Source organism: Pelodiscus sinensis, chromosome 4 (genome assembly GCF_052426305.1).
Source record: "Pelodiscus sinensis isolate ZL-2025 chromosome 4, ASM5242630v1, whole genome shotgun sequence".
In the NCBI taxonomy this organism is placed as follows: Eukaryota; Metazoa; Chordata; order Testudines; family Trionychidae; genus Pelodiscus; species Pelodiscus sinensis.
In genome coordinates this window covers 130,317,145-130,329,776 of record NC_143055.1, presented here as the reverse complement: position 1 = coordinate 130,329,776, position 12,632 = coordinate 130,317,145, and the positions used below count along the sequence as shown (strand labels likewise).

Here is a 12,632-nt window from a genome sequence, read left to right as displayed (position 1 = left end):
TTTATGAAAGTCACTGGAGGTACAAGTAAAATTGGCTTGTGAGGATAAACTCAGGCTCAGTATTTTTACACGTTCTTCTTTTTCATCACAACCTCCATGGACTTTCTTCCATCTTGCCTACGAACTAGCAGCCACTCAAGAGAAATGAATGCCCATAGCCTTGTGATGTGGCCTATACATAGTACAGAGCAGCATTTCAACTGCAACTTACTATGCAAGTACAGGCCGTCCACTAATCACACATCTCCAACCATCTGCACGTATGCACAGAGCTCCGTAACATATTATTATTTTAATAATTCGGGCATATGTGAACAAGTCATCGCCTTGGGACCCACTTGCGGCAGGACAGCATACCACATACTATATGCTACATCTGTGTATGCTACACAGTGGCTTGTTCGCTCCCGAGGGAAAAGCAGTGTGTCACTCCATTTGTGAGCCAAGAAACGACCCTAATCATGTCTGATAGGTAGTAACAGTGATACACCTGTAATGACTAGTGTTGCAACAGTATTGTTTTCTACTGTTTTTCATTGCAGATGTACAGTACTTCAGCTATATTATGGGTTAAATAGGGTTTTGTGGGCTAGCCTAGAAAACTCACCGGCATTTGTAATGTTTCTATGGGGAAATGTGTTCCGAGTTCCAAACAACCGACTTACAAACAAACTTTTGGAACACAACCCTTCCATAAGTTGGGAATTTCCTGTAGCTGACTTTGGCAATTAGCTGATGTGCAGTTAACACTGACTTAAGCCCCGTAATGGGGACAAATCTTTACCAGTAAATCTTAAATATTGCTTACCTACATAATATCCTGCTATAACTGCACAATATCCTTACAGATGTAGGTGTTACTAATCAAGCTCTGTCCCCATTAGGGGGTACATACTGGACTCTGATTATTTACTTAGCAGCAAATTGCATATGTTGGCTGCTGTACTGAACCCTTAGAAAGAGTCTAGGAACCCTTAGAAAGAGTCCCAGACTCTAGGAACAGGGAAACAAGCATAGAAAAGATTTACTTTCAGCACACAGGTGGTGAATGCTTTTAGGATACATCTGGCCAGTGAACAGAGTGTCAGCAGTCTGCCTTTTTGCTATTACATCAGCTATTAAAGTGTTAACAAGAGTATGTCAACCTCCTTAGGTGTGTAGCCCTGAAGAGGGAGTGCTCCTATCAGCTGCTCACAGAAAGGAAGGTAAACACTCCCAACAGGCACCAAGGTACAGGGAGTGTCTCATGTTTCCAACACTTCCCTGCTCCGTGAGCAAAGTAACAATTAATAGCTCTGTGGACTCGTATATAAAACTATCTGGAGGCATCTGTCAGAGTGCAGAGCTGTCATGCTTCTTCAGGGGCTCAATAAAACAGCATGTGACTCTCTTCCGTTACTCTTCAGTTCATTTTGATCACACATCCAGGTAAGTGAATTTAGTTGGAACTGCGCCTCTGCTTTCTGTTTAATGCGCAGTGTCAGTAAGTGACTAATTAGTGCGGCTTTGGAGAGATCTCATGTCAAATTTATTTCAGCTAGTTAGCGTACTAGAGCCAAGGAGATGTGTAGTGCAAACCCTCAGAAATGATTTCTTATAAGTTTATTCTCATCCTTAAAGATAGTCCCTGTAATTGACGATGGGGGCAAGGTAGGCAGAAGAAAAAGTTTTGTACCTGTCTTGTATACAAGCAGAAGCCATAAGTCTCTGATGAGGGGGTCTTTTCTACTTTTCATTTTTATTACAACTGTGTTTTCAAAAGTTACTTGGACCTAACTTTTTCCTAGTAGCAGGAATTTCAGGTAGCAGGAATCCATTAAAATATTTTTTCTTCATAAATACCTGCCCTCCATTACTGGAACAGACTGGCTCACGTAAGCCTTTTATTAAAGCCCTTTTCCTGATGTTTACCTAGGCAAATAGGACTCTGTATGTATGTAGTTCCTCTATCCCTTTGTGTCTAACATTAGAACTACTGGGCCACATTCATCAACAAACTCTAGCTGCTTTGCACTGCTGCCATGATCCAAGCTAGATGTAAAATCTGACTTATTCAACCAGTTAAGTTGGTTTTATCACACTTGTGAGCATTGCCCTGTGTTATGCATTGAAACAGTAATGCTGGGTTTTTTGTCATCTTTCTAGGTGTCTAAATAGATGCAAAATAAATAGAAATGTATTTTATTCTCAATTAGAGTTATTGAGGCACTGGGGATAAGTAAAGTCCTTTAAAACAAAGGAGTGCTCTGTATGCTACACCTAACTTACAGCATCATAGAACAGTATAAAAGCAGATAAAATCCATTTTATGCTTGTGGAAAGTGGATTGCTTCTTACATATGTTTATATCCACAAATGTTAAATAAAACCAAACCAACAAAAGGAATACCAGGGTACACACCAAAAAGTGAAATAATAAAGTGTCATTCCCCATGGAACCTAAAATAAAAAGAATTAAGGGTCACGCATACATCCTTGTATCTATAATGTAAACCCCTGTGTACTATGCAGCATGTTCAGTATACATTTTGTTGAACTATCCTTCTAGAATAGATAGCTGCATTAGATTCTGAGGCAAACAATAAAGCTGTGTGAATAAAGGATGTCTCAATGTGATGACCATTCAAAAAAAAATGGTGGGGAGAATCATTTTGGGTTGACCCGGAACTTTTTTGTTTTTAGATTTTTGGTGAATCGGAAATTCCATTTGGTCTGAAGAAAACCCTTCATAATCAAAGTTTCACTTGAGTTTTGAACTCTCTAGGGTTTTCTGTTTTAATACAATGGGTGGGAATCTTGGAAGTAATTTTGAATTAGAAAATGGAAATATTTCCTTTAAAAATGTCAATGAAATATTCTGTTTGATGTTGGCATTTTTTGGCAAACAAATTCATGTCAAAGTTACCAAAATGTGAAGCATTTCAGTTGATTTCAATCTGCTTTGCTTTCTCCTCTGCTGCTTCCTTCCCCCCCAAAAAAGAGAGATTTCCAGTTATTGAAAGGAAAAGTATATAATTCTCCTGTCACCTTCACTGGTATAAGTTGGGATAAATGCACTTAAGTCAGTGGAAATACACCAAAGTAAAACTGGTTTGAGAGACTCAAGCCCAGTATTTAGCACATTCTTCTTTATCACAACCTCTCCTCATATGTCAGGAGATTAAGGTACAGCTAAATAGCAGGAGAAACTGTAAAAGATAATACCTTATGTTGCCAGGCTCAAAGCAATGCAACAAGAGCTGGCAACTTTGTATTATCCGTCCGATTGTGAACAGTTTCCTCTCACTGTTTCTTGCTCAGTCCTGTTAAAGGCAGCAGCTGGAAACTCTTTGCTCCCTTTGTGGGAAGGTGGCAAACATGGAAAAGGAAGGTGATCTAGAAGGCAGACAAACTTAGGCACTGGCATACAGCAGGGCAATAGTTGCTTCTACAGAGAGATGCAGCACTATATTGTATTCATTTGTGCAACTGCATAATGTATATTTCTGAGATGCTGAATGCTCTCACCTCTCATTAAAGTGCTACATAGTCCTGTATTTTGTTTTGACTTCAGTGTGATCTAAGAGTAAATGGCATAGGATTAATATAGTCTGTTCCACCTACAGGCATATCGTTAGCTAATGCCCGTATGCAAGTCACTCAAGAAGCTGCTGTGTTTGATGGCTGTAGTGCTGGATTTGAATAAAATTGGTCACAAGCAGGATATTTTTGTTTCAGGTATGTGTGAGGGGAGGGAATTTCCTAGATTAGTCACCCTAACTGAACTGGAAGAGGCTAGAGCCCTCTCTGGAGTAAGGGAGGTTCTGCAAAGAAGTGGACCAGTGCTGCTGGCTAATACACGACAGCCCTGCGTCCTGAGGAAGTTGAGCCAGACCAAATGAAAGCTGTGTGTGGCCTAGATAGATCTGGGCCAAACCTGCCCTAGGGATGCTCAGAACCTAGCACTGAGTTGCCATGGAAACCAGTCAACCGCCCAACTGTCATGTCAGAGAGGAGAGAGGAGAGCAGGAACCAGTATGAGCAATGTGGGTTTGAAGCTTGAAACGTTGACAGTTTGTGGTCTGAGTATAAATGTGTCTCTCTAAAGGGGTGCCAAGAGCTGCCAGGTTTATTTTGCCATGTCATAATAGATTGACTTAAACACCTCTTTCAGGGGAGCACGATAAGCAGCACTGCTGAGGTAATGGGCCAAAGTAATGAGGACTTTCCAGCATCTTCTGACCCCCCCCCCCCCTTTTTGTAGTTTTTCTTTTCAAAATTAGAAATGTTGACAGTTTCATCCTTGGCAAAATTTGTGAAAATGTTACTGGTTGGGTGGCTCTCTTGTGTTTTGCCCTCCATCCATTTGAAATTTGTCTGGAAAGTTTTATCAACTAATCAAAATCTATTATGAGCCCTCCTGAACCTGTCCATGACAAATGTCTTTGAGTGAGGGCTGTTGCTGTGTGCAATACAAAATCTTCCCCCATACAGAAAGATTTTCTTCACTGTGTAGGAACCATCTGCGGATCCACTCCTTAACTGAATGAATGACCTGACTGCTAAAATGTAACAAATAATCTATAGGAGCACTGAGCAACAAACGCAGCTTTAGCACAAATAATCTAGATTTAATAATGCTGGGCGTCGAAGAGTCAATTGGTCACTGGGCTATTGTTGATACATTCTGTGAGATATAAGGGGCCAACCTAACTGTATTGCCAGCCAGCAGGAGACTAATGCCACCATCAATATAAATATTTCTCAAAGTATGAAAAGGGTTTGTTTATGCATGGCTGAATCTCTATATTATCTTAAATCTTACCAGTGAATAATGGCGTAGCCATTTGTAGAGCCCTGCAAATCCGCCAATGTTTGCTTTTTATCTGTGAGTAGCATTCCATGTAAGCTGTGCATGTGTGTGGTCGCTCAGGAGAAATTAAAATGCTGCCCAACTGATTAGCAAAGCTCCCACAGCTCCGTTTTGTGTTTCTGTTGATGATACACATTCGCACATGTCCTGGTGCACATAAAAAATTTATTCCGTACATGGATGGAAAAGATTAGAAGGAGCATTGTCCATGGGTATCCGCATCCATGGATGTGGATGCAGATATCTGCAAATCATTTTTTGCAGGTGCGGATGCTGGCACCAATTTGAACTGACACACAGGTTCAGTTTGATGTAAATTAGTATCTACCTACCAGCATTGGTAAATCAGACTAAATCAAAGTAAATTACTTCAGGGTACATTAAATTGTTCCCATTGAATACACTGAGGAAGAGAACACAGTGCAATAAAAGTTGTATATGGGGATCTCCTTTCTTGGTCATTCACCATTCCGTGCTGCGCAGTAATCACTGAGCAGAGTTCATTTCTCAGCAGGCATATTTAATTGGACCGAGCATCATCCGATGTCCTTTGAAGTCAATGAGACTTTTTCAGTGGACTTCTACAAGCTTTTGAAAAGTGACTGAACTCTGAGTTGGCAGAGAGGAAAGTTTCTTGCACTCCTTTACCCATAAAGTTCATTAATTATAGTCACTTCTGCTCTTATAGGCTAAGTGGCAGGATTTAAATCTGGTAGGAAACAATGAAAGTAGACTCTGGTTAGGGAAACATGCCAATGGCTGAATTTCTTATACTTTCCAACTGTTAGGATCCTTTCCTATCTTCTTGGCCCAGAATGATGACAATTGGTTTGCAGAGCCATCCAGTTCTCTGCTGCTTTTGTGACTGCCAATTTTCTCTCAGTGCTGCCTTAGATGGTCTTGTCTGTCAAGGTGCAGTGGATAAAGGTATTCTATAAATGGAATGTTAAGTCTCTTTGCTTGCTACTTTTTGCTTAAGTGTATTTTATTTTTATTTGGGATATTTATAAACTATACATTTACACAGCTATAAAGGTCTGTCAGCAGAGGATCAAATCTTGTCTAAAGAAGAGAGATTAGACACTGGTATGCAAGAATGCTATGGAAGGAACTGAGCACATATGTTTCCCCAACCAGAGTCTTTCTGATTTTTAATTTCCCCCTCTTTTCATTTCTGGCCATTGTGAACTTTTATTGCATTCATTCCTACAGATGTAAAGCTGGGTTCACCCAAACCCCCATTTGGCCTGGATCCTGTGGCCTTTAGCTTGTACAAGGGCTGATCTGTCATTGAAGTGAATGAAATATATGTGGCTATCTTTGGTGGGAATTGGATCAGTCCAAAAAAAAGATCCTTTAAGTCCATGTGCATAGTCAGAATCTGCTGTGTAAATGCAGAATGATTCCACTCATCTTTCTGGGATTGGTCCAGGATCACACTGGACCAATCCCAGTAAGCAGCATTTGACATTCAGTTTTTACTCTTTCCTCAAACAAATGCATGCCAGTTGGCTTTAAATGACATTTACCTGAGTAAAAGCTGAGAGTGAATCTTTGAATTTAATCCATAGCGATTTGAGAGATTTCATTCTTATCTCTTCTTGTCCATGCCCCACTTAATTGCTCAACACAAAACAGACAAATGTTGACAAATGACACCTCATTGGAGAAACGTAATCTTCATTCTCTTCAGTTACACTCTGCTTAGTCTGCCTTTTATTTCTAATACCATGGAATGACTCGGGAGCAGCTGAAATTGAATAATCAGACTTCCCAGGAGTCTCTTTGGTCTGGCAGTGCTGAGACAGCTATATGGAAAGCAACAGATAATGATGCAAGTAGTAGCCTTGCTTCCGTTTTAATACCTCAGCTTTCTGACTTTGTGTGCCACAAGACTTCACTGGATCGACCGGAATTTCAACATTTCCAATCCAATCCACAGGAACCTGCCTCAGGTTTACTGCCTAGGACACTTTCACTTTGCAACCTGAGGCAATTTTGTATCTGTTGTCCATGAGCTATTCTATGCTGTGCCAAAGATTCTACTTTCATCCAGTATCAAGCCTCTCTTGTAAAACAATACCAAAGTATTTTGAAGTAGTTGCTGCAAGTCTTTGAATTACTAATACCATTGTAAGCTGTAATATTTGGGACTATTACTATAGATAGTACATATAGTCCCTTTTATTATAGGAACTATATGGACTATGTATTGTAATAGTCTTACAAGTAGTGAGAATGCCCTCTTTTATAGTGCAAATGCAGAATATATTGTTTTCCCTTAAGGAAAAATAACATTTTAATGTCTTATCCCAAACCAAATATATCAACACACATTTTCCAAGTGTAGCACTTAAGTGTAACTACACTGCAAATAGAGAGATGTAATGAACAATGATTAAGACTTTTAAAATATTCTGTTCCATTCATGTAGTGCCATCTAACTCAAATAAATGAAGAAAGTGACTATGAAATCGCAACATCCACCATCTGCTATTTCCATCAATGAGGACAAGTACATTACCAGGTAACTTTTCAATAAGAATATTTAATGTCTTGGCAATGATCTGCTCCACTTACCCATTAAGATTAGATAATGCAAAGGAGAAGCGATGAGTCTATAATAATAGTGTAGAGGTTTAGAGTCTGATCCTACCTGTCCTCTGCATACAGAACTCCCAATGAAGTCAACAGGCATTCATGTGCTGAACGTTTTTCTTTCTTTCTGGTGCGCAGACATAGAGGCCTACATTTTCTAATGTGGGTGCATAAATTCCATTTCTTATGTGACAAACAGATGCTCAGTACCTCAGAAATCCAGTTTATGGGTCCCTAATATGGGTTTGGAGGCCTAACCTTGCTCTTTTGAAAAGTTGGACCAGACATCTTTTTCGAAATTGCCTATGTATATTTGTACATATATTCACACATTGTGCACCTCTCATCTAGAAAATCCTGAGGCCTTTGAGGTCATCTGTCCAGCCTCCTACAAATGCAAATGTTGGTTCAGTCACATTTGAAAAGTGTCTGGGAATGGAGCTGGCATTATGTTTCCCTTGGCAGATTGTTCCACAGTCAAAGGGTGGATCTTGCTCTCAGGAAGTTTCCCTGGTATTATGCTACACCCTAAACTTTCTGATGCACAAGGCAACTGCAAAGATTACACCATCTTTTAGGATGAGAGAGGAGAGCCTCCAGCCTGTGGGCGAGGCTTACTTTAATCTTGCTTACAGGGAGGCTTGGGACTTCCTCTGCAGTGAGGCAAACTGCAGTTCATGCTCCAGTCCTATGGCAAGTCTCTGAGCCCCAATGCCCCCCTTCTCCCACAGGGGAGATGACAGCCATGCCAGGCCCATGAGCAAGGTGCAGCGGACAGCTTCATGCTCCTGGAAGGGGTGAGGTCTCAGGCAGAAGGGGCAGTGTGGAGGGCAGCCCTCCATTAGTGCCACCCAGACCACAGCACCCCCTTCGCTGCCTGAAGGCATACCGTATGGCACCGTCCCCTTCTCCCGCACCCCAAAGAGCTGCCCAGAACACCATCACAGTGCTCCAGCAGCAATTAAAAGGCTTCTTTGGGTCACCTGGATCTGGGGCAATTGCCCCCTTTGCCCTTCCCATTGGCAGGCCTGGTCCCAAGTCCCCAAGTTGAGTGTGAATAGTGACGTGAGAGTATTGTTCTTTTCACTTGTATGCGGCCCCTAATTTTCCTGTGGGTCAGTGACCCCAAACAAAAAACAATTCCCCACCCTGGCATGCAGACTCCTCCCCAGGTAGTACCTAGCTTGATATATGGGCCAGTGTGACAGGAGTAGGGTCTGTTGCCCCACATCTTCTTTGCCCTTCCTGGAGCACCTTTGGATGAGGAACTCCCCAGGGGACCCACAGAGAAAGCAACCTCTAAACAAGTTTAGAGGATCTGACTGTGACTGTTCTTTCTCCCCCTCACTGTCCCCTCATGTACAGACCCATCACAATCTGGCCTTTGGAGTTTGTACTTTCAAATACCAGACTGGACTCTCATCCCTTTATTCTGGCTCAATAGCCTCTCATTCTGGGTGGGCCTGTTGATTTCAATAAGCTTACTCAATGGAACCATTCCATGTAAACAGGGACATCAGAACCTTACCCGTGGAACATAGGTAGGTAATAATTATGTACTCCCTGCTTAGTCATCGTTCTCTTTATGATAATTCTGCTTTAGGACATCGTGCTGTAGGTCTCGCCAATAATTAACCAATTTAAATGTGTGTGAACACAGCACACAAACACATGAGCTCCAGATTAGGCACTAAGCTAGCCAGAGCCTTTTGCTTCTTGTGCTTAATTAACTAGCTGAGAGACATGCTTCAGAGCAGAGGCTTTTCAGTCTTTCTATTACCATGCAAGTTTCTTTCCTTTGAGGGAAATAAAAATTGGAAAATGAATGGGCATTAAAATAGTGTTTGCTGAATGAAATCACTTCAAATTTAGTTTTCACATTTTGTCCTTCCATTACCATGACCTTGGATCTGCCTCGGTCAGTCCTGCCCTGCATGGTGTTCCACAACACAAGCCCTTTGTCTTCAACTTGCCCAAAGGGCAGATTGAGAGAGAGAACAGAAGTGGGTGTAAATGGTCTAGCTGGCATGCATGGCCTGTATTTCTCGGTAAACACCCCTATCAAATGTGCCACAAAAAACGCAGGTATGACATATCATCCTTGATGGGACCTTGAGAGGTCATCTAGAATCATAGAATCATAGAGCTGGAAGAGACCTCAGAAGGTCATGAAGTCCAGCCCCCTGCTCTAGGCAGGACCAATCCCAACTAAATCAACCCGGCTAGGGCTTTGTCAAGCCGACACTTAAACACCTCTAGGGACTGAGACTCCACTAGTTCCCTAGGTAACCCATTCCAGTGCTTCGCTACCCTCCTAGTGAAATAGTTTTTCCTAATATCCAACCTGGACCTCTCCCACCACAACTTGAGACCATTGCTCCTTGTTCTGCCATCTGTCACTACTGAGAACAGCCTTTCTCCATCCTCTTTGGAACCTCCCTTCAGGAAGTTGAAGGCTGCTATCAAATCCCCCCTCACTCTTCACTTCTGCAGACTAAACAGACCCAACTTCCTCAGCCTCTCCTCATAAGTCATATGCTCCAGCCCCCTAATCATTTTGGTTGCCCTCTGCTGGACCCTCTCCAATGCATCCACATTCTTTTTGTAGTGGGGGGCCCAGAACTGGACACAATACTCCAGATGTGGCCTCACCAGAGCTGAATAAAGGAGAATAATGACATGCACAGAGGCTGGACTAAGTAAACCTAGCCCTCCCTAAGAGCTGTTTATCTAACATGTTATTAAAAACTTCCAGTGATGAGGACTTGACACTCTTGGAAGCCTATTGCAGTGCATAACTACTCTTAAAGTTAGAAAGTTTCTCCTAATATCTAACTAAAATCTCTCTTGCTGCCCAGTAAGCCCATTACTTCTTGTCCTATCTTCAGTGAACATGGACAACAGTTGATCACCATCCTCTTTGTAATAGCCCCTTAACATATCTGGAGAGTGTTAGTGGGTCTCCAGTCTTTTTTTCTTAAGACTAAATATGTACATTTTTTTCGCCTTACCTCAAAGGTCAGATTTTCTAAATTTACTGTAATTTTGGTTGCTTTCCTCTAGAATATCTGCAATTTGTTCACATCTTTCCTAAAGGATGGAGCCCAGAACTAGAGATAGTATGCCAGTTGAGTCCTCACTAGTGCCAAGTTAAAGTGGGAGAATTACCTCGCACATTTTATGTATTACACTCCAGTTAATACACCCCATAATATTAGAGTTGTTTCCAAGTGTATCACATTATTGGGTCCCATTTAAGTTGTGATCCACTATAATCAATGGATCCTTTTCAGTAGTACAATCTGAAGAAGTGGGCTGTACGCACGAAAGCTCATGATACCGTCTACATGTTTTGTTAGTCTATAAAGTGCTACCAGACCATTTGTTGTTTTTTATCATCCCTATCCAGTCATTCCCCATTTTATAGTTGTGCATTTGATTTTTTCCTTTCTAAGTGTCATACTTGGCACTTTTAATTTAATTTCATCTTGTTGATTTCAGAACAGTTTTCCAATTTGTCAGGGTGGTTTTGAATTATAATCCTGTCATTTTATCACTCCCAGGTGGTCTCATCTTGCAAACTTGATAAGCATAGTCTGTTTCCAAGTAATTAATGAACATACTGACTAGTAGCAGATGCAGGAGAGATCCCTCTAAGATTCTACTAGATAATCTCCCTCTCCCTTGCCCAGTCCCATCAGTTTTACAGACAGCCATCAAGAACTACTCTTTCAAATAGTTGGGCATACCCCTTGCAGTTTAATTTTGACCAAGTTTCCCCTAGTTTGCTTATGAGTGTCATTTAGTATTGAGAAAAAACCTTAATGAAATCTAAAATCATCACATCTACTACTTCCCTCCTAGCCACTAGGACAGTAACCTTGTCAAAGAAGTTACTCCCTGTGTTCTCAAAAATAATGCTAACTATTCTGAGATTTTTCAGATAGCTCCTTAAGTATCCAAGGGTGTATTTATTCAGGACTGATTGACTTGAGTGTGTCCAATTTTCTAAAGATTCTTTAATCTCTTCTTTTGCTATTTTGGCTTGCATTACTTCCCCGTTGTTGTTAATACCGTGTTAAGTATCTGGTCACAATTTACCTTTATATTGAAGACTAAAAAAACGAGGCATTAAACACTTCATTCTTCCATTTTTATCTCTCCTTCCCCATAAGGAAAGGATCTCTGCTTTCCCTCATCTTTTTATTGATCCTTGTCTATCTATGGAGCCTTTTATGTCTCTTGAGAGGTGTAACTCCTCTGATGTGTTAGCCTTCCTGATTTTTGTCTCTTCGTATTTGTGCAATTCTCTTTTACTCATCCTTAGCAATTTGACCGTATTTTACTTTTTGGATATTTTTCTACATTTTCATATATATTCCAAGTAGTGATTCAAATCAAAGTGTAATTTTTATTATAAATATATGCACTGTAAAAATGATCAAAGATAGTATTTTTCAATGCACCTCATAAAAACACTGTAATTTAATCTCTTTGTTGTGAAAATGAAACTCACAAATATAGACTTTTTTGTTACACAACTGCACTCAAAAACAAAATAATATAAAACTTTAGCGCCTACAAGTCCACTCCATCCTACTTCTTGCTCAGCCAATCACTAAGACAAGCAATTTTTCTTACATTTGCCAGAGATAATGCTTCCTACTTCTTACTTACAGCATCATCAGAAAATGAGAACAGGAGGTTCTGTAGCTGGCACTGCAAAGTATTTATGTGCCAGATATTCTAAAAATATGTCCCTTCATGCTTCAGCCACCATTCCAGAGGACACATTTCCAGGCTAACGACACTTGTGGAAAAAAAAGTGTTAATTAAATTTGTGACTAAAGTCCTGGGAGAGAATTTTGTGTCTCTTGCTCTGATTTACCCGCATTCTTCCATATATTTCATATTATAGCAGTCTTGGATGATGACCCAGCACTTGTTCATTTTAAAAACACTTTCACTGCAGATTTCACAAAATGTAAAGAAAGTACCAATGTGTGATTTTTAGAGACAGCTACATCATTCCACTTAAGGTTTAAGATTTGAAGTGCCTTCCAAAATCCAGATTGTGCTTTCAGAAGTCTTAAAAAAGCAACACTCTGATGTGGAAACTACAGAACCTGAACCACCAAAAAAAGAAAAAAAAAGAATCAGATGATGAAACATGCATCAGTCT

General features: G+C 40.6%; 1 protein-coding gene across 7 annotated transcripts in view; it reads left to right on the top strand.

Annotated features, from left to right (window-relative positions):
* The window catches only part of RASSF6 (Ras association domain family member 6), a 172,146-nt gene that overhangs the window by 104,695 nt on the left and 54,819 nt on the right, over positions 1 to 12,632 (top strand). For 4 of the 7 annotated variants that reach the window (XR_016349517.1, XR_016349518.1, XM_089778152.1 and 1 more), the window contains 3 exons: positions 1,154 to 1,428; positions 3,606 to 3,717; positions 7,287 to 7,379. Coding sequence is in view for 5 of the 7 variants with exons in the window: in XM_089778152.1 (XP_089634278.1) it covers positions 7,306 to 7,379 (74 nt within the window). In the remaining 2 variants the exon portion in view is untranslated. The other 3 variants (XM_089778153.1, XM_025185817.3, XM_025185818.3) reach the window with 3 other exon arrangements.